The sequence below is a fragment of the Pristiophorus japonicus genome, chromosome 7 (assembly GCF_044704955.1).
Source record: "Pristiophorus japonicus isolate sPriJap1 chromosome 7, sPriJap1.hap1, whole genome shotgun sequence".
NCBI classification, from domain to species: Eukaryota; Metazoa; Chordata; class Chondrichthyes; family Pristiophoridae; genus Pristiophorus; species Pristiophorus japonicus.
The window spans coordinates 208,995,633-209,021,754 of record NC_091983.1 but is presented as its reverse complement, the minus strand read 5'-3'; the positions used below and the strand labels follow the sequence as shown (position 1 = coordinate 209,021,754).

The following is a 26,122-nucleotide window of genomic DNA, read 5'->3' as shown; positions in this document are numbered from 1 at the left end:
TGGCTTTGCTCTCAAAACATTTCAAATGCAACCTTTGGAACCAGATCTGTGCCACAGCCAGGCAGTATAAAAATAGTGGCTGCCAATGGTGCTTTAGTGACTTGATCCGAAATTGGTAGATACAATGTAACTGCACCTTAAGTAGTATAGTTCTGAAAAGTGAACTATAAAATTGACATTCCATTCTGCAACAGGTACATAGGGCCCAAGTTTCCACACGATAAAAAACGGGCGCCTCTCCGAGCTGGGCGCCCGTTTTTCGCGCCGAAAACAGCGCCGGAAAAAAACGCGCGATTCTGGAGCGCCCTGCAGCTCCATGTCTGCTTGGCGTGGCGCCCAGGGGGCAGAGCATACCACTCGCGCCGATTTTGTAAGTGGGAGGGGGCGGGTACCATTTAAATTAGTTTTTTTTCCCCGGCAACCCTGCGCGTGCGCATTGGAGCGTTCGCGCAAGCACAGTGTGAAGGAAACATTGGCACTCGGCCATTTTTGTAGTTCTTTGTTGCTGTTTAATTTTTGAACATTTTTTAATAAAAGCACATTGCCATTAGCACTGAGGCTTCTTGCAGCAGTGAGAAGGCTGCAGGAAGCCTCAGAAAGTTGAGGCAGCCGTTTCCCTCCCCCCTGCCCGCCTGCCGTCGGAAACGGCTTCCTCCTCCCCGCCCCGCGGGAACTTACGGCTGCCTCAACTTGTGAGGCTTCCTGCAGCATTCTCTCTGGCTGAAGCACTTTCACACAGGTAGGAAGATGGTTTATTTAATATTTTCTTTGCTTATAAATTTTTATTCAGGTTAGATTTATTTGTATAATATTTGTATAAGTATAAATAAGGATTTATTATAGAACTTAATGACTTCCCCTCCCCCCAAACCTCGTTCTGGACGCCTAATTTGTAACCTGCGCCTGATTTTTTAATGTGTAGACAAGGTTTTTTCAGTTCTACAAAAATCTTCACTTGCTCCATTCTAAGTTAGTTTGGAGTACGTTTTCACTGTGGAAACTTTGAAATCAGGCGTCAGTGGCTGGACACGCCCCCTTTTGAAGAAAAAATTCTGTTCCAAAGTGAAACTGTTCTAACTGACTAGAACTGCAGAAAAAAAAATGTGGAGAATTGCGATTTCTAAGATAGTCCGTTCTCCACCAGTTGCTCCTAAAAATCATGTGGAAACTTGGGCCCAATATGTCATCACTTTAGATGCTCATATTAGACATTTGGTTTTATCTTTGCATGAGATGAGACAGAATTTAAAAAGTCTAAAAGTGATCTAGTGAATGTTTATCAATGAAGTGGTGTAGTGAATGAATATAGATAATTTTGGGGAGTTTTTAAATTGGCTAAAACTTCTTTGTAGTAAGGAATATGCTGATGGCTAGGCATATTTCTAGTTAGCTCTCAATGTAATGACAAACAGTTCATTTAAAGGCCATGCTTTTGAAATTGAATAGTGGTTTGCAACATGGAACTTTTTTAGCAGCAATTAATATTTATTCAGTAGCTAGCTAACCAATATATTTCAACAGTTTTCTGTTTACTGTCAGTAAAGTTGTCTTGAATGGCAACTTTTTCATAATGTTCATACATTGTGTATTTTATTTCTTTGTGCCAAATTTTCTGCCTTCCTTTCCTCCCAAAGGACATTGACTACTTGTTCAGATATGTGTCCATGAATATCTTGCCCAAGTGACTATTATTTGAGTAAGTCTTGATAGTAAATGCTGATAGGCTATTTGGCTACAAGGGCATCAAATGACCCTATCCTTATCTGTTCATGCATGCACTTCCAGTAGAGGTTGCTGACTATTAATGACACAATGGATGTTTACTCAGTTGTGCTGGTGGGCACAATAACTCCTCGGGCTATCTTTAGACTGCTTACATTTGTTTACACAATTAAAAAATCATGACTTTGAGGTTGTCAGTTCTTCTTTCTTGGCTTTTGTGCCATGTACCATCCTGGCTAAAAGGAAGATTAACCTGTTCCCAGAACTCATGGAGTTCTCCAAAATCAACTGTCAGGATGTGTGTCCAGGGGACTCCCTTTTACTAACTTCTCTTTGGGCTAAGGTCTGGCTTACATTAACTAGGAACAACAGTAGGCCAATCAGTCTCTCTGATCATGGCTGATCTGCACCCCGACTCCATTTTCCTGTCATTGCTTCATATTTCTTGATAGTCTTATCAGCAAAAATCTTATCTAGTGGTTGGACAGCTAAGATTAATGTGTGGAGACTAGAATTTCACCACCGAGCAGTCGATTAATGCTCCAGCATATACTGTTACACTGACCCTATCAACTTGTATGCTTAGGGGGATAAAAGTGGCTGTTACACTTTCCCAAATGTGAGTGAAACTGGTTTTCAGAAGTCATTTGGTTACGTGATCAGCTATACACTAAATATCTGTCCTAGTAAATTTTATGTATCGCATAAAATGTGCTTTTATCAAACTGACTTGGATTAAAGTTTTAAAAAAATTGCTTCCCTATCTCTATTTTATCTTCAAGCTGAGGAGAGTTTTTGCTGTAGGTTTCTCCACGGCTGCTGCACACTAGGTATGGTTTTGATAGTTTCTATTCCATTTTTGTAAACCAGGCAGATACACCAGGCAATTTTATATAGTCTCCAGGACAAGAGCACACTGATTCAAGATTATGAAGAACTATTTTAGACAGATGTCAGGAAGTATTTCTTTACAGTGTGATAGAAATTTCATAATAGGCTAGGATATCGGACTCATCCAAGTGCTGCAATTGGAATATGAGAGTTGTTAACTCTAAGGGTGAAATCAAATGTGTTGAAAGGCAGTCATCCAAATTTTTGGGATCTTTTCAGTCCATTTTGGCATTGTCTATTCCTTCACCTCGTCTGCAAGTTCTTCTGGCCTCTAATTTTGGACAGAAACAGGAAAATAGATTTAGAGACTAAACTGCAAAAGAAAACTGAGGAAGGCTTGAGCAGAGAAGATGGAGAAATGGGAATACAGCTGAATAGGATTGGCATGTTAATTTGTTAATGGATGAGGAGAATAATTAACATGGTAACCTTATGGTTGAGCGCATACCAGCACTTTTCATGTAATGACTCTTATGAATGGAGACTACCATTGTCATATAATTTTGTAATTTCTAAAAGCAGCATTACAGAAGAACTATATATTTGGGTGGATTATGAGTTTTGACTGCTTTATGAATGATTAACCCGCTCTTAAGGATCAGGGACAGAGAAATAGAATACAACACAGATAGAGGTCCATTTGATCACCATGCCTGTACCAGCTCCGAACTGTCTTATTCATTCTATTCCCCTGTACTTTTCCTGGTACTCTTTTTTTTTTCTTTAAATGTTCTTTTTCAAATATTTGTCCACTTTTTTTTTAAAAGCTATTGTGAATTCAAGTTTCACAACTGTTTTTAGTAGAGCATTTCATGTCCAAATAATCCTCTGCTTAAAATAAATTGTTCTAATCTCCCTTGGTTCTTTTGGTGATTTTAAATTTATGCCCTCTAGTTAACAATTCACCAACTAGTAGAAATAGTTTTTCCCAATTTATCTTAAAACCTTTCATAATTTTGAATATCTCTTGACATACTCTGCTCTAATGAAGACAGCCCCATTTTCTCTAGTATCTCATAATTAAAGCGGCTCATCATGGCTTTAGTATAAGTAGCTCTCTTTTGTATCCTCTCCATGGCCTTGACATCCTTCCTAAACTGGGGTGCCCAAAACTAGACAGTGTTCTAGCTGCAGCCTAGACTGTATATTGAATAGGTTTAGTATTGCCACTCTGCTTTTGTGCACTGTGCCCTGCTTATAAACCTACGAACCTGAATCCTTTTTTTCAGTTTTAACAACTTGGTCTCTGAGTTTGCGATTTGTGTATATGAACCCATAAGTCTGTGCCTCTACAGTTAATGTTTTACAGTCCATATGTCTTCTCATTCTTTCTCCAAGTAAATTTCATCTGAGGTCTTTCTGCCCAATCTACTCATTTTGTATGTGCTGCTGAAGTCACATGCAGTCCACTTCACTGTGATTGTGGTTAACTATGTTTCTAACTTTAAGTACGATTGTTCAGAATTTTTGATGTTTTAGGATTATGGGCTTGTGATTTCCCAGCTGTAAAATATTATTCCTATTATCTCCCACCTGAGTTCATGGCAACTGTTTCCTTCTGTGGCATCTTGCAATTTTTGATCATTATAACAGCATTTCTCTCAATTATTCATTTTACTTATTCAGATACTAAAAAGTGGATGGTTAGTGTGAGCAATGGTTGTAATACTACGGATTCACCTGTTTTTAAGAGTAATGCCTTGCTGTTCTAAGTTATTGATTTATTTGGATCTGGTAACTGAATTGCAGCATTACTGGGCACATCCAGCTATATTTCATTTATTAGTCTGTATTGACTTGAATATTTTGTTAATTGGAAGAAAGGGTAGGCCATTTAGGACTGAGATGAGGAGAAACTTCTTCATTCAAAGAATTCCTTGCCGCAGAGAGTTGTTGATGCCAGTTCATTGGATATATTCAAGAGGGAGTTAGATATGGCCCTTACGGCTAAAGAGATCAAGGGGTTTGGCGAGAAAGCAGGAAATGGGTACTGGGTGCAGGCTCGAAGGGCCGAATGGCCTACTCCTGCACCTATTTTCTATGTTTCTATAACTGACTCCTACTTCCAGGAAGCACCCTAGCAAACCAAGCAAGAACTAATTTTATTCTGAGACTTGAAACATTAAACATTAAAATCAAAGGATTGCATAGGATATACAGCACAGAAACAGGCCATTCGGCCCCACCAGTCCATGCCAGTGTCTATGCTCCACTCGAGCCTCTTCCTGTTTTTCCTCATCTAACTTATCAGCATAACCCTCTATTCCCTTCTTCCTCATATGCTTATCTAGCGCCTCAAATGCATCAATACCATTCGCTTCAACCACTCCCTGTGTTAGTGAGTTCCACATTCAAACCACTCTCTGAGTAAAGATTTCTTTATATCCCTGCCAATTTGTCCTGTCCTGAATATGTTGATTTATTGCTGTAATGCAGTTTCACAAGTGCTGGTAACTTGGCATGTGGTCATTATTCATGTATCAGGCTACTGGCTCTGAGGACATTGCATTCATCTTGATCCTATCCTTGTCCAATGTCCATATGGACAGTATGTTAGTGCTAGAGTCACAGTAAGAATCCTGATGGGTGGTTTGGAAAGGATAGGCTAGATGGACCAATGGTATCCATCAGAATAAATTGAATTAAACATGTTAATTTGGGTAATGCTTCTGTTTAGGTTGTAGGAAAATTAAATTGCCACAAGAGCTCTCCAGTTGCTCATTTAGTCAATGCATTATTGTTGTGATACTGAGCTTGATCTCTGGACTGATCCCTGATTGAAACTGGGAAAGGAGTGGAATGCTACTAACTCTAGATCTCTGGCAGGTGGGATAATCCATGGTTCCTGCTGTTGATTGCTAAGACCTTTGACGGTAACCCGCCCTACCTCCGCCCCCCCCCCATTCAAACATCTTAGTTGACATTTGCCGTTGAGGCTTACAGAAATGCGGCTACTTGGGCACAGTACCAGATTGCAGCAAGCAACTGTGAATCTGTAAGACGCAATAAGTTGATGCCTATGGGGAGGGAGGTGGAGAAAGAGAGAAATACTGCGAGCTTTAAATTCATTGCTCTGAGAGAGTGATGGGCAGCCACAAGGTCGGTGTTAATTCAGTCATAAGTGCACATTTGTAACAGCAGAACAGTATCTGTAGGTGTACTACAGTTTGAATCAAGAAAACAACTTGTGCTATTTATGAAGTCATTGGATTTGAGATTCTTTTGAAGTCTACCACTAATTTCTAGACAATTTCTTTTGATTTTTTTTTATACAAATGTTTTCTGTACAGCTTCACTTTCTAAAAAAATTTTTGCTGTGGAGCTTGTCTTAACCGTAGTCAAGCTTGTTTAGTAATCTGTCTGTAAACTTAAGTGTCCTTTTTGAGCTGTCTCATTGGCCAATGATGATGTCATCTTTCGAATATCGGTGAATGTTAAGCAGTCTAATTGGTAATTTTTATCTGGTATTTTATTCGCATCCCTTTCTAGTAATCTCACTGATTGTTGATTAGCACATGCTGACAATTGCTGTATGTCTGGGCTGTGCATACATGCTAGCAAAAGCATGCTAGGTGGAATTTTGTGAATACGCGAGCATCAATTGATTTCTGTGCAGTAGGTTTAGCTTTCCCTTGTTCAGCTTTGCTATCAGGTTACTCTTCCTGACAAAAGCACCCATTACTCTTGGACTCTGCTGGAAAGCTACGGTAACATCCGGTGATTTTTCGCCACTGCCAACCTCCTTAAACCCTTCTTCCCAACTGCTCCTCCACTCATGCTTCCAGCAACAAATGCAAGGAGCTCATGAACTTCTTTGCCAGCAAGATAAAAAACCATCAATTCAACTGCCTCTGCTTCCCCTTGTCTACAAAATGAAATCTTCTGCCAGCTTCCCCCCCCCCCCCCCCCCCCCACAACCTGAACCTCCATCGTTCTGGTTTCTCTCATCTTCTCGCTCCCCATATTCTCTCTGAACTCATCTTAACCATAAGGTCTGCCTCCTGCTTCCTCGTTCCCATTCTCACTTAACTGCTGACCACCCACCTCCCTTCCTGGCCCTCATGCCAGCTGACATTGTAAATAGTTCCTTCTCCTGAGACACTGTCCCACAATCACCCCCTCTTTAAAATAACACCCTCTACCACTCTATCCTTGCAAATTACTGTGACAGTGATGCATTATCCGTCTTCGGGATGGTTTCCATTTGTTCATACCTACAAAGTAAAATATATTTTTAAAACAATAACGTGACCATAAGCGATATCCTAACAATGTTGTAGAATGTGGTTTTCTCCGTTTTATTCTCCATTTATAATTTGAACTTTGTTGTTGAGGAGAGCTGGTGAGCAGAGACCTGAATTTGCTTGTTTGTTTCCCATGGGGTGTAGCAGCTGTTGCACATTGGATTGTGCAGGTAACTTGCAGCAACCAGATCAAAGAATGTTGATTGAGACCTATGATCACCAACCAGCACCACCCCATCCAAACTTTATAGTTTTTTTACTTGAACAAATTTATCTTTTTTCACAGAAGCGAAATGTATCATTAAATTTTAAAAATTTAGAAAAGCAAAGAGATCTCGGAGTACAAATACACAAATCACTAAAAGTAGCGACACAGATTATTAAGGCCATAAAAAAGGCAAACTAAGCACTAGGGTTTATTCCTAGAGAGATAGAATTGAAAAGTTATACTAAACTTTTATCGAATCTTGGTCAGACCACTTGCAGTACTGTGTACAATTCTGGTCACCATAATATAAAGGATATAGAGGCACAGGAGAGGGTGCAAAAAAGATTTACAAGGATGATACCAGAAATGAGAGGTTATACCTATCAGGAAAGGATGAATAGGCTTGGGTCTCTTTTCTCTTTAGAGGTCTTTAAAATGATAACCGGTTTTGACAGTGTTTCCACTTGTGAGGAAGAGCAAAACTAGATTCCATCAATATAAGATAGTCGCCAAGAAATCAAATGGGAAATTCAGAAGAAACCTCTTTACACAGAGAGTAGTGAGAATGTGAAACTTACTACCACAGGGAGTGGTTGAAGCAAATAGTATAGATGCATTTAAGGGAAGTTTAAATAAGCATATGAGAGAGAAGGGTTCTGGTGATACGTGACGAAAGACGGGAAGAGCTTCGAGTAGAGCATAAACACCGGCATGGACTGGTTGAGCCGAATGGCCTGTTTCTGTGTTGTATATCCTATGTATAAGTAATTGCAGAAGTAGTCTCTTGTATTAAATGTTGCTGTTCTTGATCTCGAAGGCACTTCTTCCCTCTCGCCCCACTCCCATTGAGCGACTAGCTCCAGCAACTAAAAATATCACAAACATGTGATCTACCTCATTTGAATGGGTGATGCGCTATAATACGTAACAATTAACAAATTAAATATCTGAAAACCACTGAAGCTTTATAGTATTTATAACTTCAACCAAAGTGTTCCTGCTACCACCTTTACTTGGATGTGGTACAGTGGCCATCAATTGTAGCCCATCACATCTGTCCTTCTTAGTACATGCTGTTTGACAGCAGGAGGGAGACAGGCAAGTGCCCTTCATTACTTATGATATTTTTTTAAGAATGTGAAACTGTCCTTTGTCCAACAAAGCCTTTCCATTTTGCTCTCAACCCTGCTTGGAAAAGTTGATGGAAAAGTTGACAAAAAGTGCGTGCAGGCCTAAGATTTTTAATATTGCATCCTTTTGTTTTGAAAAAAACTTTGCTTAACCTATCTTTCAAATCACATACTTTAACCCAGCTCTTTCTCTAGAAATGAATCTAGTTACTACTTGAGGCAATTCACAATATTTTCTTCAATAATATTCCCGAATAACTTTGTTCCATAAACATATATTGTTCGTACATTGCACGCTGTGTGTCAAGACTGAGTGTCGTCTTCGGGTCAAGTAGGGCAAGTGGAGGTGGCGGGAGAGGTATTTGGACCAGGGTACAAATGTAATTTAGTCCTAATATTAAAGTCATACATTTTGCCATTACATATTTATTGTAAACTTTTTGTTGTAATAAAAACTGCCTATATATATCTGTAGGATTGCATCCTCCTGCCAGTGATGGCACAGTACTGCTTCAGCTGGGAGAGGTTGTAATCACAGACAGTTTCCATTATTAATGTGCTCATGGGAATTTATGATGGAAAAGTTGACAAAAAGTGCATGCAGGCCTCAGATTTTTAATATTGCATCCTTTTGTTTTGAAAAAAACTTTGCTTGACCTATCTTTCAAATTTTCATCTGATGTTCTCTGAACCCCGAACACTTCAATGGTCCAGTAAGCCACCTCAAAATCTACTTTTTTCAAACAGAGCAATGACAACTCCTTAATCTTACAATTTATTTCCTAGTTCTGGAATTATCTTGGATATTTGCCTCTTTACTCTTACAAGGCAAGAACAGCCTCACTATGTTTAGGAGACCAAACTTGAGGTGGGATCTTAATGTTTACAGCAATGCTACAGCCCTTTGATTTGTATCTAATACGCTATTTGTATATTTACAGCACCCAAGTGCTAACCAACAATGACTTTAGATCTCTTTCATAACTGCAATAGTTGCTGTATGGAAAGTTTAAGAAGGGAAATGGAGAAAATAAATATGAAATGAATGCCAGTTGACTGCAGGAAAACATCTGGGTTTTCATAGTTATTGAAGGAGTACACTGCATCTTAAAAACAATCTTGATCACATGCCACTGTTCATTAAACAAATACTCTCTTAGTTTCTTATGCCCATACTAATTATTTAACAGAATCTTCTGCTTACTCAGTTTCCTAAATACCCATGTCCTTTTGAACCTGGTAATGTTTTGAGACCAGTATTTTTTAAAAATGGTTTTGCTAAGTTTCTGAAAAAAAAATTTAATAATGCTATATGACATTTCATTTTTTTAAAACAATTACTAGATTTTAACCATACTTAAATATATTCCTAAGTACTTGGCACCTTTGGAAAATTGCCATGGTCAGAGCTATCGACAAGACCTGCTTTGCATGTTTTGTCAGATGCACTGTATTCCTTCATTAATATTAAAAACCCAGATATTTTCATACCGTCGTCCTGGGTTCTTATAAAACTTATTTTCTCCCTTTTCTTTCCTTGAAGTTTCCCTGCATTACTAATTATTCCAGCTAAGAAAGTCTTGGGGACTTGGCCAGTGTCAGTGTCTGTTCATGTTCTGTATTTAACTTTTAAGCTTGCTAATTTAAAATTGGCAAATTTCACTTAGATCATTAATGTAAAGCAAGCTGTAAACTGATACCTTTCTATGTCCATTAATACTGAATTAACATCAGTTAGTTGAAGATTTAAATTTAAAATGATCGCTTCATTGGGGCATTAATAGCTTAAAAAATGTTACATCAGTTTGTTGATGAATTTGTGCTTTGCCAAAAATGAGCAACTTAATGCTGATGGAAAACACATTTATGAGTGGAAGAACCAACTTTATCCAAAAGGTTGTAGCTTTGAAAATTGTGCCTTTATAATTTATAATTATATTTTCACATGCATGCTGGCTTCTTCTCTCAGCACCTATGTTGATATTTGGGAATATATGTGGGTATTACTAACATTTGTAGTTTGGTACTAATTTTCCAATTGAAGTGCATTTCCAAAGTGCAAAAACTTTGGAGAATTTTGTTAATGTTTGTTATAATCCTGCATTTATTATTGCTTGGTTGCTAAGTGAAGAAGCTAAACTAGTTTGTTCATAATTTAAATCTAATTGATGCTAATAGTACTCTTTAAGCATACTTATCTGGCATTGGAATCAATTTTTATGTTATTTCTTAAATGCTTTCATTCTGCTTACTGTGCATCTGACACTATTTCAGCAGCCAGTGAGTAGCTCACTTTGCCGATACTTGCTTTCTTATTGCTCTGGCTTAATTGCACTCAACAATTTCTGTGCATATTATCTCTTCTTGACGCTGGATCAGAGCTTATGTAGATTATATCTGGATAATTATTTGTAGTGCCTATTTGAAAATTGTAGAAAATTCAAGGTAACATAGTATTTGTTGGATTTTAGTTCTCTTCTTGCACTAAGCGATTTTGTTATGTTTTTCAGTACAATTCAAACTTTACACAGTTGGTACCCTGTACTAGTTTTTTTTTGCCACTCATTCCTTCCCACCTCCCTTTCTGATAGAAACTACATATGTAATAGGGAGCAATAGCAGTGGTGCTGTTACAGATTCATTTCTTAATATGTGATCTTTCTGGAATTTGAGCAACATGCTAAATAAATAAATAAATAAATAAATAGCTTATATCTACATGGATCGTCTTTAATTGGAAGGGAACTCTGCCTGCCATAACATTATCAATACCGGTGCTGTCATTTTAGGTCTTGTCTCTTCCATCGTCCCCTGCTTTCACACCTCTTTCCCCCCCCCCCCCCACCCCCACCAAATCAATTTTATTGCTGGACTTTGAAGCATAATACACTTGTATGACTTGTGTCTGGAAAGTGTATCTTGACTGTTGTGCACACACAGTTTACAATACAAATATACAAGACCTAAACTAACCATATGCTTCAAATACCGAGGTAGTCACGAGTTATATGAATCTTCTACTTACATAACTTGTGCATGTGATCATAATTAAATAAGTGCTGACCCATAAATGAGTGAATGGAACTCCATTGTATTTCCAAACCAGTTTAAAGTCTAATCAGCTCCACGCGTAGGCCCCAAGTTTCCACATGATTTGCTCCTGATTTTTAGGAGCAACTGGTGTAGAACGGAGTATCTTAGAAATCGGAATTCTCGTCATTTTAGTTTGCTCCAGTTCTAGTCAGTTAGAACAGTTTCACTTTGGAACAGAATTTTTTTTTTCAAAAGGGGGCGTGTCCGGCCACTTACGCCTGATTTCAAAGTTTCATGAGTGAAAACTTACTCCAAACTAACTTAGAATGGAGTAAGTGAAGATTTTTGTACGCTCGAAAAAACCTTGTCTACAGTTTAGAAAATCAGGCGCAGGTTACAAATCAGGCGTAGGGAATGGTGGGGGGGGGGGAGGGGTGGTGTTTAAAGGGAAGTTTACAAACATTAAACACTTCAGTTTTACAAATAAAGAGCCATCATCAATAATAAATGATAAATACATCAATAAATCAACCAATAAATCAATCAAAAAAAATTAATAAGAAATAATTTTTTTTTTAAATCAATAAATAAAACATTTTCTACTTACCGACTGCAGCACTGGGTGCCCTCCAACAGCGTGCTTGGATGCCCCCCTCAGTGTGTCTCTGTCAGTGTCTCTTTCTCCTTTTACCCCCCTCCCCTCTCTGTCTGTCTGTGTTTCTCTCAATCTCTGTCTGTCAGTGACTGTGTTTCTGACAGCGAGAGGAGGGGGGTAGGGGGGGAGAAGGGGGAGGGATGGGGGAGAAGGGGAGGGGGGGAGAAAGGAGATTGGGGGGGCGGGAGAAAGGAGATGGGGGGGGGCGGGAGAAGGAGATTGGGGGGGGAAGGGGAAGAAGGGGAGGGGGGGGAGAAAGGAGATTGGGGGGGCGGGAGAAAGGAGATTGGGGGGGGGCGGGAGAAGGAGATTGGGGGGGGGAAGGGGAAGGAGATTGGGGGGGGGAAGGGGAAGGAGATTGGGCGAGGGGGGAGGAGAAGGAGATTGGGGGGGTGGAAGGAGATTGGGGGGGGGGGAGGAGGAGAAGGGGGAGGGAGGCTGAACGGGCCGGGCCCAAGACTTCAGGCAGGCCTGTCCCCAGCACCAGATTTACAGGTAGGTGGCGTTGGGTCGGGTCGGGGGGGTAGTGGGAAGGAGGGAGGGAGGGGGAGGTCAGGTGGGGGGGGGGGGGGGGGGCGGGGCAGGTGTCGGGTCCAGTCCGGGGGGGGGGGGGGTCCGGAAGCGAGAGTCGGGTCAGGAGGAAGCAGGAGCTGGCCGTGGGAGGAGCCTTATTCACGCAGCCCCAGTGAGGCCATTCGGCCAGGGCTAGGGGCTGCATGCTTCGGGCCCCTCCCACATAGTTTCGGGCGCCTGTAGCTACTGCACTTGCGCGCCCACTGTAGCGCGCATGTGCAGAGGTCCCGGCACTATATTCGGCGCAGGGACCTGGCTCCGCCCCCTACAGCTCCTGCTGCGCGGCGCCGAGGGCCAGAGGACCAGCAGGGAGGTGGAGAATCTGGAGGGTTTTTTTTAGGCGCACTTTGTGGCGCGAAAAACGGGCGTCCAGGTCGGGACTGCGCCGTTCTAGGCACGGCTCGAAACTTGGGCCCAAAATCCTGAATTAACTGAAGTCCAACAAACTTATTGCTCACGTTTCTTTAGTCCCTGCTGCCAGAATTGTGAAAGCTACAACTGTATGACTAGCTACTCTTTTAGTAAAACCCTTACTAACTACTAAAATTCAGTTAAATAAAAGTAAAGCCCAATTTTGGAAGAAATTACAGTATATGGTAATCAATTGGCATGCTAATCATGCATGCAGTGTAAATGTAGAATAACGCTGTCTTATTTAGCTGATACTGTCTTTAATGTCAACTATAAGTATAAGGTGTTTAAATTAGGTGCTTGGGCCATTTGGCAGTATCTTAAAATAAAAACATTTCCATTCAGATTGTACAATTTCAGTGAAGTAGTACTGCAGTTGCCTATGTAGTTTTAGATCAGAACTATCCATCTGTCCTATGCAGTTTATTTATATAGCTGAAGTGCACAATCTGACAATATACTGCACTAATGAGCTCGTAGATTGTCAGTTTTTTAAAAATTATTCATTCTTGGGATATTGGTGACTGGAAAGGCCAGCATTTATTGGCCATCCTAGCTGTCCTTGAGACGGTGGTGCTAAGCCGCCGCCTTAAACAGCTGCAGTCCTGTGGTGATCACCCCTCAGCTCTGTTAGGTCGGGATCTGTGTTTTTGACCCAGCAATGATGAAGGAATGCTGATATATTTCCAAGTCGTGGTGGTGTATGACTTGGAGGGAAACTTCAATGTGATGGTGTTTGCATGCATCTGCTGTCCTTGTCCTTCTAAGTAGTGAAGGTCACAGGGTTGGGAGATGATGGCAAAAAAGTCTTGGAAGTTGCCTGCAGTGCACCTGTAGATAGTACATATTGCATCCACGGTGCGCTGGGGGTAGAGGGAGTCGATGTTTAAGGTGTTGGATGGGCTGCTGATCATCGGACTACTTTGTCCTAAATGGTGTTGAGCTTCTGGACTGTTGCAGCCGAACCCATCCAGGGAAGTGTAGAGTATATGAAGTTGAGCTATATCGACCAGGAAGCTCTCTGGGTCGAATCCTGGGCGTGTACGATTTTTAACTAATGTGTTGCTTCATTTGACCTGAATATCCACTAGTTAGGAGTATAATCAGCCAGGGCTTCTGCTCCTGCTGGACATAATTATTCTTGATTATGGTCTTTCCCAATAATTAAATTGGCTACTTGGCTGCCAAGTGGAGAATGGCCATTTGGATGAAGTACTTTGTTATCTGGATGCAGCGAGTTGTTATCTGGAAAGCACTGCCTGAAAGGGTGGTGGAAGCAGATTCGGTAATAACTATCAAAGGGGAATTGGATAAATACTTGAAAAGGAAAAGTTTGTTGGGCGAAGCGGAAAGACCAGGGGAGTGGGACTAATTGGATAACTCTTTCAAAGAAGGTCACCCCAGAAGTGAACAAAGGGAACTGTAGGATCTGACAAGCCAAATATTATAGAATATATATAAGTTTGAAGTGAGCAAAGTATTTTACGTGCTGTCTGTTGAGCAACTTCATAGGCATGATGGGCTGAATGGCCTCCTGTGCTGTATTCTATGATTCTACTGGTGAGGTGGTTGGGGGGGGGGGGGGGGAGTTGGTGGGTGAAGAAGAGAAAAGAAAACCTCCAAAAGTGAAATGTTAAGTTGGACACACCAACTATGTAAATCTCAATACTTTTATAACTGCTATCTTCTGCTGTGCCTCACTTGTCTTGTTGCTGTAATTTCTCGTTCATGTCGGGTCTGCTCTTTTTGTTTCAGTATGTTTTTCCTTTGTTATAACTCCATCTTTTGTTCTCTAGATGTTGGTCTTACACGTGGTCTATTTGTCGTGATATTTCCATGCAATATTGGTGACCCAAAGAGGAGGAGTATGTCCAAAGAAATAAAATGGGCCATAATACAGTTAATTTTGCTTCAAATGGGCACCGTCAGCTCTTCAGTGGCATAATTCTTTTTTTGTGAGAATAATTTTGGATTGTATTTAATAACTAGTCCTGGAATCCATTTATACAATAGCAGTGGATAAACTATTTTTAGTTCAAAGATTTACAGATCTCACTGGAAAGTGAATCTGGCTTGCCATATTTGTCTGAAATATGAGCACTCCACAATTAAGTTAATATAAATAACTTATTTAATTTCTCACAAGTGATCACTTGGTCAGCATGATCAACTATTTGGTTCTGATATTTGTGAAAAGGGCAGTTTTATGTTTTTTGGAAGAGAAAGTTTGACAAATGTGTTTTTTTTTTAAAAGCCAACTTTAAAAAATGACAGGAAAAGCTTTACCCAGCTCAGGCTCCCATTAAAAATGTAGCAACTCTTGCACATGATGTGACCTTTTTATGGTGGTGGTATTTGGACTTGCAGGGAGGATGGGGAACTTGAAGATGGGGAAATAGATGATGATGGACTTGAAGGAAACCAGGACGTGAAGAAAGAATCAAAAGAAAGTGAGAAAGAGGATAAGTCATCCCACAGAAGATCGAAGAAGAAGAGAAAGCGAGAGAAAGAAAGGGAAAAGAAAAAAGCAAAGAGGAGGAAGAAAGAGAAACACAAGGTATTGTGAACAGACAACCCTGTTCAGCTATTGTTTTATTGATCTGTTTTCTACAGATATAATTTGGTTATTGTAGAAAAAATACATCCTCTTTAAGCATTCACATTTATAGTGTGTGGGGGCTTATTATACTGAGTGAACTTAAATTCTTTTACAGCGACATTCTCCTTCCAGTGGTGATTCAGACTTCAGTTATGACTCTGATATTGATACTGAAAGGTCATACAAGAAAGGTCCTGCACCCTACAGGGAATATGATGCTCCTTTCCCTCCGGTAGGTAACCAAAGATGGTTATGTTGTGGTTTCTAAACAAGAGGGCTCTATTTTTGGGCTAATCTAGTACATATAGTTTAATGCAATGCATGTACTAATTTGTGTTGAGTAACCACTCTACTCCAGTCCTGATGTTGTAGGAAATCTCGGGAAAGCAGTGAAGAGCAAAAAACGTGGGCTTGGGAGTCATGCTCCAAATGAAACCTACAGGAACATGCGTGGTGCTCTTTTTAATCAGCTGACGAGGAAGTGTTCTTGAGTAATGCAGAAAAGAATGTGCAATCCTTCTCTATTTCAAAGTGTAATTTTAACCTAAAAACATGTTAATGTTAAGAGTGGGGCATTCAGCTCATAACCTGATCCTTTTATGGCATCTTGAGACCCTTCCCTTGCCCCACTCTTTAGGTAGATTGTTCTTATAATATAATATTTGGCAAAGAAATCCATCCTGATTTGTGTTAAAATTGTTTATCACTCATTTAAATTCATGTCCTCTAATCCCACTTTCCTGTCTCTGATATTCTAGCTTTGCCTTATCTAAAAGTCTTGCATATAGCATGGGTGACACTTTTCAAAATAAACTGTTGGTAACACAAAATATATTGTAATTTCATATTTAGTCAGGAATAATCAGAAAGTGATATCCACTTCACTGTCATGGCATCTTCAAATGTCAACCATATCTTCCGAATCATCTTCAATAGCACTGCAAGAGGTCCAGTAGTATGGCTTAATATTTTGTATGAGCCTATTGGGTCTTTCCTTAACTGTTTTCTCTCTATACTCAAATTGAATTTTGGGATAAATTTGGAATTGTTAAACTGCTTTGAAATATATTACATTTTGTTAAGATTTCTTCACTTGACTGAAGCTCAAGACGTGCATTACCATGTCATTTATTAATGGAGTGGTTTTAAATCTTCAGTTATAATTTCTGTGCATCTTTGACCAAATCTGCGTAGAAATCCTTACCTGGGTTCATTTGTGCATTATCCCTATAGGATCATCTAGGGACAGTGTCTCTTTAAGAAATGTCTTGTGCGATCACTTTCATTAAAACATTTTTCCCTCTTTCCCATTCCCCCACATTGCATTTAAGGCATTATTCAGTACTTCAGTAGTGCCTTTTTCTCCTAGTGCTAGCACCAGGCTTGATTATTGTCCATAAATAAAGGAGAAAGTTAATGAAGATTACAGTCAAACTTTGCTTGATGAGGCTCTGTGGGATGGAAGATTTTTTCCAACTTTCTTGTTAGTGATGGAATCAAGTATACTTAGTCCTGTGCAGTACTGAGCTCTCAACCAGATTGCATTGACAATGTTGTGCAACAATATTTTCAGAATGTTACCTTTACTGTATTTCTCTTATTCCATTTCCTGAGTTGTCATACTTCAAGGTGAAGTTGATGAATTTAGTACTAAATGGTAACTGGTATTGTATTGTGGTTGTTAATTCAACTACCATCACCAGAATGATCATAATACTTAGAACTCATTTTATTTTAAAAACCCTCATGAGAGGAAACCTTAACTTAATTTGATCTGGATTTAGTCTCTGGCAAAAAGGCATTGTTATGGATCTGTTACTCAGTTGATAAAATGTACTGATAATGTTAAGGTGAAGCTGAAGTAGATATAAAACTTCTGTATTTGGACCTAACTAAACTACCTTTGTTTTTAGCATGCACAAGGACCTGGAAATTACATGAAATCCCCTGCACCTGTACCTGCACAGAAATCTTACAATAACAACAAGGCTGATAGCCGGGATTATTCTGAGGGCCGGGATTATTCTGAGGGCCGGGATTATTCTGGGGGCCGGGATTATTCTGGGGGCCGGGACTATTCTGGGGGCCGGGACTATTCTGGGGGCCGGGACTATTCTGGGGGCCGGGACTATTCTGAGGGCCGGGACTATTCTGAGGGCCGGGACTATTCTGAGGGCCGGGACTATTCTGAGGGCCGGGACTATTCTGAGGGCCGGGACTATTCTGAGGGCCGGGACTATTCTGAGGGCCGGGACTATTCTGAGGGCCGGGACTATTCTGAGGGCCGGGACTATTCTGAGGGCCGGGACTATTCTGAGGGCCGGGACTATGCTGAGGGCCGGGACTATGCTGAGGGCCGGGACTATGCTGAGGGCCGGGACTATGCTGAGGGCCGGGACTATGCTGAGGGCCGGGACTATGCTGAGGGCCGGGACTATGCTGAGGGCCGGGACTATGCTGAGGGCCGGGACTATGCTGAGGGCCGGGACTATGCTGAGGGCCGGGACTATGCTGAGGGCCGGGACTATGCTGAGGGCCGGGACTATGCTGAGGGCCGGGACTATGCTGAGGGCCGGGACTATGCTGAGGGCCGGGACTATGCTGAGGGCCGGGACTATGCTGAGGGCCGGGACTATGCTGAGGGCCGGGACTATGCTGAGGGCCGGGACTATGCTGAATACAGCGACTACAGTGAGGAAAAGTATGATGCCTATGAAGAGGAAGAGTGCGATGACTTTGCTAATGAACTGAAACAGTACAAGCAGGCAAAGGAAGCCTCAACTGTTACATCTCCAAAAGGGCCACCTATGGGACAGATGCGAAAGCCTGGAATGAAAGGTATCCAGAAAGGTCAGTTGTTCTATCTGTATCTTTTAGAAATTACATATTTTGCATCTGAAATGTTGGCTTAGTAGAAATGCATGTTGAATGGGACTTGGTACAAGTTAGGATACGGGCAGCCGAGTTATGTCTGAGTTCAGGTGTACAGAGGGTGCAAGGTGGGAGGCCGGCCAGCAGAGCATTGGAATAGTTGAGTCTAGAGCTAACAAAGGTATGGAGGAGGGTTTCAGCAGCAGGTGAGCTGAGGCAGGGGCGAAGATGAGCAATATTATGGAGGTAACTAGCTTACAGGTGTTAGTTACTTTCTTCCTCTATCTGTATCAGGGCAGCATGATTGCATATTTTTTTTTAGTGGCTTGAGGAATGGTGCAAGAGGGAGGAATTCAAATTCTTGGGACATTGGAACCGGTTCTGGGGGAGGTGGGACCAATACAAACCGGACAGTCTGCACCTGGGCAGGACCGGAACCGATGTCCTGGGAGAGTGTTTGCTAGTGCTGTTGGAGAGGATTTAAACTAATATGGCAGGGAGACACAGTGAAGTAAAATGGGGGCAGAAGCAAAAGGTAGAAAAGAGATAAGGAAAAATGGAGGGCAGAGAAATCAAAGGCAAAATCAAAAAGGGCTACATTACAACATATTTCTAAAAGGACAAAGAGTGTTAAAAAAACAAGCCTGAAGGCTCTATGTCTTAATGCGAGGAGCATTTGTAATAAAGTGGATGAATTAACTGTGCAGATAGCTGTTAACGGATATGATGTAATTGGGATTACGGAGACATGGCTCCAGGGTGACCAAGGCTGGGAACTCAACATTCAGAAAGGAAAAGGAGGTGGGGTAGCATTGCTGGTTAAAGAGGAGATTAATACAATAGTAAGGAAGGACATTAGCTTGGATGATGTGGAATCTGTATGGGTAGAGCTGCGGAACACCAAAGAGCAGAAAACGCTCGTGGGAGTTGTGTACAGACCACCAAACAGTAGTAGTGAGGTTGGGGATGGCATCAAACAGGAAATTAGGGATGCGTGCAATAAAGGTACAGCAGTTATCATTGGTGACTTTAATCTGCATATAGATTGGGCTAAACAAACTGGTAGCAATACGGTGGAGGAGGATTTCCTGGAGTGTATAAGGGATGGTTTTCTAGACTAATATGCTGGCCATCCTAGACTAGGTGTTGTGTAATGAGAGAGGATTAATTAGCAATCTTGTTGTGCGAGGCCCCTTGGGGAAGAGTGACCATAAGATGGAGAGTGACACAGTTAATTCAGAGACTAGGGTCCTGAACTTAAAGAAAGGTAACGTCGATGGTATGAGACGTGAATTGACTAGGATAGACTAGCGAATGATACTTAAAGGGTTGACGGCGGATAAGCAATGGCAGACATTTAAAGATAACATGGATGAACTTCAACAATTGTACATCCCTGGCATAAAAATAAAACGGGGAAAGTGGCTCAACCGTGGCTAACAAGGGAAATTAAGGATAGTGTTAAATCCAAGGAAGAGGCATATAAATCGACCAGAAAAAGCAGCAAACCTGAGGACTGGAAGAAATTTAGAATTCAGCAGAGGAGGACAAAGTGTCTAATTAGGAGAGGGAAAATAGAGCGTGAGAGTAAACTTGCAAGGAACATAAAAACTGACTGCAAAACCTTCTATAGATATGTGAAGAGAAAAAGATTAGTGAAGACAAATGTAGGTCCCTTGCAGTCAGAATCAGGTGAATTTATAATGGGGAACAAAGAAATGGCAGACCAATTGAACAAATACTTTGGTTCTGTCTTCACTAAGGAAGACACAAATAACCTTCCGGAAATACTAGGTAGGGGACCGAGTGTCTAGCGAGTAGGAGGAACTGAAGAAAATCCTTATTAGTCAGGAAATTGTGATGGGGAAATTGATGGGATTGAAGGCCGATAAATCGCCAGGGCCTGATAGTCTGCATCCCAGAGTACTTCAGGAAAAGTGACCCTCGAAATAGTGGATGCATTGGTGGTAATTTTCCAACATTCTATAGACTCTGGATCAGTTCCTATGGATTGGAGGGTAGTTAATGTAACCCCACTTTTTAAAAAAAAGAAGGGAGAGAGAAAACACGTAATTATAGACATTGGTAGTGGGGAAATGTTGGAATCAATTATTAAAAATGTAATAGCAGCGCATTTGGATGCAGTGACAGGATCGGTCCAAGTCAGCATGAAAGGGAAATCTTGACAAATCTTCTAGAATTTTTTGAGGATGTGACTAGTAGAATGGACAAGGGAGAACCAGTGGATGTGGTGCATTTGGACTTTCAAAAGGCTTTTGACAAAAAGGTGCTCTCCACTCTCTCTCCTGCGACAGTTGGACCTGATGCCCTCCACTCTCTTGTCCTGCGACAGTTGGAGCTGGTGCTCTCCACTCTCTCTCGTGCGACAGTTGGAACTGGTGCTCTCCACTCTCCCGTCCTGTGACAGTTTGAACTGGTGCTCTCCACTCTCTCCTGCAACAGTTGGAGCTGGTGCTCTCCACTCTCTCTCCTGTGACAATTGGAGCTGGTGCTCTCCACTCTCTCTACTGCGACAGTTGGAACTGGTGCTCTCCACTTTCCCGTCCTGTGACAGTTGAAACCGGTGCTCTCCACTCTCCTGTTGTTGTAGGAGGAAGGGCTTTAGTTTCCTGAACAATTGGGACCGCTTCTGGGGAAGGTGGGACCTGTACAAGTCGGACAGGTTATACCTCAACAGAGACGGGACCAATGTTCTCGCGGGTGGTTTTGATAGTATGGTTGGGAGGGCTTTAAACTAGCTTGGCAAGGGGATGGGAACCCAGAAGGGGGCTCTGAGCTAGTTAGAGTTGGTGAGAGCTCAGATGAACAGAACCCCAAGAAAGAATGCAAAAGGCAGGAGGCAACAGAGCAGAGTAGCACTGGGGTAAGTGTAAACCACAAGGTGATAGGAAGGGACAATATGTATGAATATAAAGGGACTGCAGGAGGGGTCAAAACTAAAAATCATGGTTAAAAATTAGTATTAAAACACTCTACCTAAACGCACGCAGCATTCGAAATAAAGTAAATGAGTTGACGGCACAAATGGGTATGATTTAGTGGCCATTACAGAAACGTGGTTGCAGGGTGGCCAAGACTGGGAATTAAACATACAGGAGTATCTGACAATTCGGAAAGATAGACAAGAAAGGAAAGGAGGTGGGGTAGCTCTGTTAATAAAGGATGATAGCAGGGCAGTTGTGAGAGACGATATTGGCTCTAATGAACAAAATGTTGAATCATTGTGGGTGGAGATTAGAGATAGTAAGGGGAAAAAGTCACTGGTGGGTGTAGTTTATAGGCCCCCAAAAAATAACTTCACGGTGGGGCGGACAATAATCAAGGGAATAATGGAGGCATGTGAAAAAGGAACGTCAGTAATCATGGGGGATTTTAACCTACATATCGATTGGTCATATCAAATCGCATGGGGTAGCCTGGAGGAGGAATTCATAGAATGCATACGGGATTGTTTCTTAGAACAGTATGTTACAGAACCTACAAGGGAGCAAGCTATCATAGATCTGGTCCTGTGTAATGAGACAGGAATAATAAACGATCTCCTAGTAAAAGATCCTCTCGGAATGAGTGATCACAGTATGGTTGAATTTGTAATACAGATTGAGGGTGAGGAAGTAGTGTCTCAAACGAGCGTACTATGCTTAAACAAAGGCGACTACAGTGGGATGAGGGCAGAGTTGGCTAAAGTAGACTGGGAACACAGACTAAATGGTGGCACAATTGTGGAACAGTGGAGGACTTTTAAGGAGCTCTTTCATAGTGCTCAACAAAAATATATTCCAGTGAAAAAGAAGGATGGTAAGAGAAGGGATAACCAGCCGTGGATAACCAAGGAAATAAAGGAGAGTATCAAATTAAAAACCAATGCGTATAAGGTGGCCACGGTTAGTGGGAAACTAGAAGATTGGGAAAATTTTAAACGACAGCAAAGAATGACTAAGAAAGCAATAAAGAAAGGAAAGATAGATTACGAAGGTAAACTTGCGCAAAACATAAAAACAGATATAAAAGCTTTTCCAGATATATAAAATGGAAAAGAGTGACTAAAGTAAATGTTGGTCCCTTAGAAAGGGGATTTAATAATGGGAAATGTGGAAATGGCTGAGACCTTAAACAATTATTTTGCTTCGGTCTTCACAGTGGAAGACACAAAAACCATGCCAAAAATTGCTGGTCACGGGAATGTGGGAAGGGAGGACCTTGAGACAATCATTATCACTGTGGGGGTAGTGCTGGACAGGCTAATGGGACTCAAGGTAGACAAGTCCCCTGGTCCTGATGAAATGCATCCCAGCGTATTAAAAGAGATGGCGGAAGTTATAGCAGATGCATTCGTTATAATCTACCAAAATTCTCTGGACTCTGGGGAGGTGCCATTGGATTGGAATGCAGCTAATGTAACGCCTCTGTTTAAAAAAGGGGGCAGACTCAAAGGCAGGTAACTATAGGCCGGTTAGTTTAAAATCTGTAGTGGGAAAAATGCTTGAAGCTATCATGAAGGAAGAAATAGCGGGACATCTAGATAGGAATAGTGCAGTCAAGCAGACGCAACATGGATTCATGAAGGGGAAATCATGTTTAACTAATTTACTGGAATTCTTTGAGGATATAACGAGCATGGTGGATAGAGGTATACCGATGGATGTGGTGTATTTAGATTTCCAAAAGGCATTCGATAAGGTGCCACACAAAAGGTTACTGCAGAAGATAAAGGTACGCGGAGTCAGAGGAAATGTATTAGCATGGATCGAGAATTGGCTGGCTAACAGAAAGCAGAGAGTCGAGATAAATGGGTACTTTTCAGGTTGGAAATCGGTGGTTAGTGGTGTGCCACAGGGATCGGCGCTGGGACCACAACTTTTTACAATATACATAGATGACCTGGAAGAGGGGACAGAGTGTAGTGTAACAAAATTTGCAGATGACACAAAGATTAGTGGGAAAGCGGGTTGTGTAGAGGACACAGAGAGCCTGCAAAGAGATTTAGATAGGTTAAGCGAATGGGCTAAGGTTTGGCAGATGGAATACAATGTCGGAAAATGTGAGGTCATCCACCTTGGGGGGGAAAAAATAGTAAAAGGGAATATTATTTGAATGGGGAGAAATTACAACATGCTGCAGTGCAGAGGGACCTGGGGGTCCTTGTGCATGAAAAAAGTTAGTTTGCAGGTGCAGCAGGTAATCAGGAAGGCGAATGGAATGTTGGCCTTCATTGCAAGAGGGATGGAGTACAAAAGCAGGGGGGTCCTGCTGCAACTGTATAGGGTATTAGTGAGGCTGCACCTGGAGTACTGCGTGCAGTTTTGGTCACCTTACTTATTTAAGGAAGGATATACTAGCTTTGGAGGGGGTACAGAGACGATTCACTAGGCTGATTCCGGAGATGAGGGGGTTACCTTATGCTGATAGATTGAGTAGACTGAGTCTTTACTCATTGGAGTTCAGAAGGATGAGGGGTGATCTTATAGAAACTTTTAAAATAATGAAGAGGATAGAGGCAGAGAGGTTGTTTCCACTGGTCAGGGAGACTAGAACTAGGGGGCACAGCCTCAAAATACGGGGGAGCCAATTTAAAACTGAGTTGAGAAGGAATTTCTTCTCCCAGAGGGTTGTGAATCTGTGGAATTCTCTGCCCAAGGAAGCAGTTGAGGCTAGCTCATTGAATATATTCAAATCACAGATAGGTAGATTTTTAACCAATAAGGGAATTAAGGGTTATGGGGAGCGGGTGGGTAAGTGGAGCTGAGTCCATGGCCAGATCAGCCGTGATCTTGTTGGGTGGCGGAGCAGGCTCGAGGGGCTAGATGGCCTACTCCTGTTCCTAATTCTTATGTTCTTATTAATGTTGGGGAAGTCCAGAACCAGGGGTCACATTCTAAGGATAAGGGGTAAGCCATTTAGGACCGAGATGAGGAGAAACTTCTTCACCCAGAGAGTGGTGAACCTGTGGAATTCTCGACCACCGAAAGTTGTTGAGGCCTGTTGGTTAGATATATTCAACAGGGAGTTGGATGTGGCTCTTAAGGCTAAAGGGATCAAGGGGTATGGAGAGAAAGCAGGAATGGGTTACTGAAGTTGCATGATCAGCCATGATCATATTGAATGGTGGTGCAGGCTCGAAGGGCCGAATGGCCTACTCCTGCACCTATATTCTATGTTTCTATGTAATATGAAGGATGGCTAGTTCTAGCTACCTATAATTCTAGAAGAGGATTTGCAGTATTGGAGACCACATTGATATCTGGTGAAGGTTAATAAAGGTTGTTTTCTGACCATAGCTATAGTATTGCTACCTTTTTCTGCTATGGCAGCTCAACATTCCTGGTTACAGGATTTTCAAATGGAATAGAGAGGGGGTTAAAAAGGGAGGGGTGGGGGGTGGTCACGGTATTGATTAAAGAAACTATTACAGCTGTTAAGAGGGATGATATGTTAGAGGGATCATCAAACGAGGTCATATGGGTCAAACTGAAAAACACAAAGAGGAAATCACACTGCTGGGAGTGTACTATAGACCCCCAAACAGTGAGAGGGAGATAAAAGAGCTAATATGTAGGACAAAATTCTGAAGTGCAAAAAATATAGGGCAGTAATAGTGGGGGATTTCAACTATCCTAATATTAACTGGGATAAAATTAGTGCGTAAGGTACAGAGGGTGCGGATTTCCTAAAATGCATTCAGGAGAACTTTTTTTAGTCAGTATGTAGCAAGCTCAACATTGGAGGGGCCATTTCTGAATTTAGGTTTAGGGAATGAAGCTGGGCAGGCGGAAGTGGGAGAGCATTTAGGTGCTAGTGACCATAATTCAGTTAGATTTAAGGTAGTTATGGAAAATGACAAGGATAGACCAGGAATAAAAGTTCTAAATTGGGGAAAAGCCGACTTTGCTAAGCTGAGAGGTGATTTGGCCATAGTGGATTGGAAACAGCAACTTGAAGATAAATCAGTGTCAGAGCACTGGGAGGCATTCAAGGAGGAGATCCGGAGAGTTCAGATCATATATGTGCCCTTAAAGAAAAAGGGTGGGACTAACAAATCTAGAGCCCCCTGGATGTCTCGGGAGATACAGGATAGGTTAAAGAAAAAAAGGGAGGCTCATAACAGATACCGAGGGGTATAGAAAGTATAGGGGTGAAATTAAAAAGGATATTAGGAAAGCAAACAGGGAGCATGAAAAATTCTTGGTAAGTAAAATCAATGAAAACCCAAAGATGTTTTATAAATATATTAAGAGCATGAGGATAACTAAAGAAAGCGTAGGGCCTATTAGAGACCATGAGGGTAATCTGTGTGTGGAGGGGGGAAATGTGGGTATGGTTCTTAATGAATACTTTGCATCTGTTTTCACAAAGGAGAGGAGTGATGCAGACACGGTTATCGAGGAGGAAGGGTGTGAAATATTAGATGAAATAAACATAGTGAGAGAGGAGGTATTTAGGGGTTTAGCAGCTTTGAAAGTGGGTAAGTCCCCAGGCCCAGATGAAATGTATCGCAGGCTGTTAAGCGAAGCAAAAGAGGAATTGCAGAGGCTTTGACCATCATTTTCACATTCTCTCTGGCTTCAGGTGTGGTGTAAGAGGACTGCTAATGTGGTACCTTTATTTAAGAAGGGAGAAAGGGATAGACCAAGTAATTACAGGCCAGTCAGCCTAACCTCGGTGGTGGGGAAATTATTGGAAAAAATTCAGAAGGTCATTTAGAAAGACATGGATTAATCAAGGTAGTCAGCATGGATTTTTTTAAGCGAAGGTCGTGTCTGACTA

At 41.5% G+C, this 26,122-nt stretch overlaps 1 protein-coding gene across 1 annotated transcript in view; it reads left to right on the top strand.

Moving 5' to 3' along the window:
* LOC139267429 (zinc finger CCCH domain-containing protein 6) overlaps nt 1-26,122 on the top strand; it is a 66,913-nt gene that overhangs the window by 12,614 nt on the left and 28,177 nt on the right. Inside the window, exons 2-5 of the mRNA XM_070885742.1 lie at nt 15,235-15,424; nt 15,582-15,698; nt 17,380-17,461; nt 18,128-18,316. Coding sequence (XP_070741843.1) covers nt 15,235-15,424; nt 15,582-15,698; nt 17,380-17,461; nt 18,128-18,316 — 578 coding nt within the window. The remainder of the gene's footprint in view (nt 1-15,234; nt 15,425-15,581; nt 15,699-17,379; nt 17,462-18,127; nt 18,317-26,122) is intronic.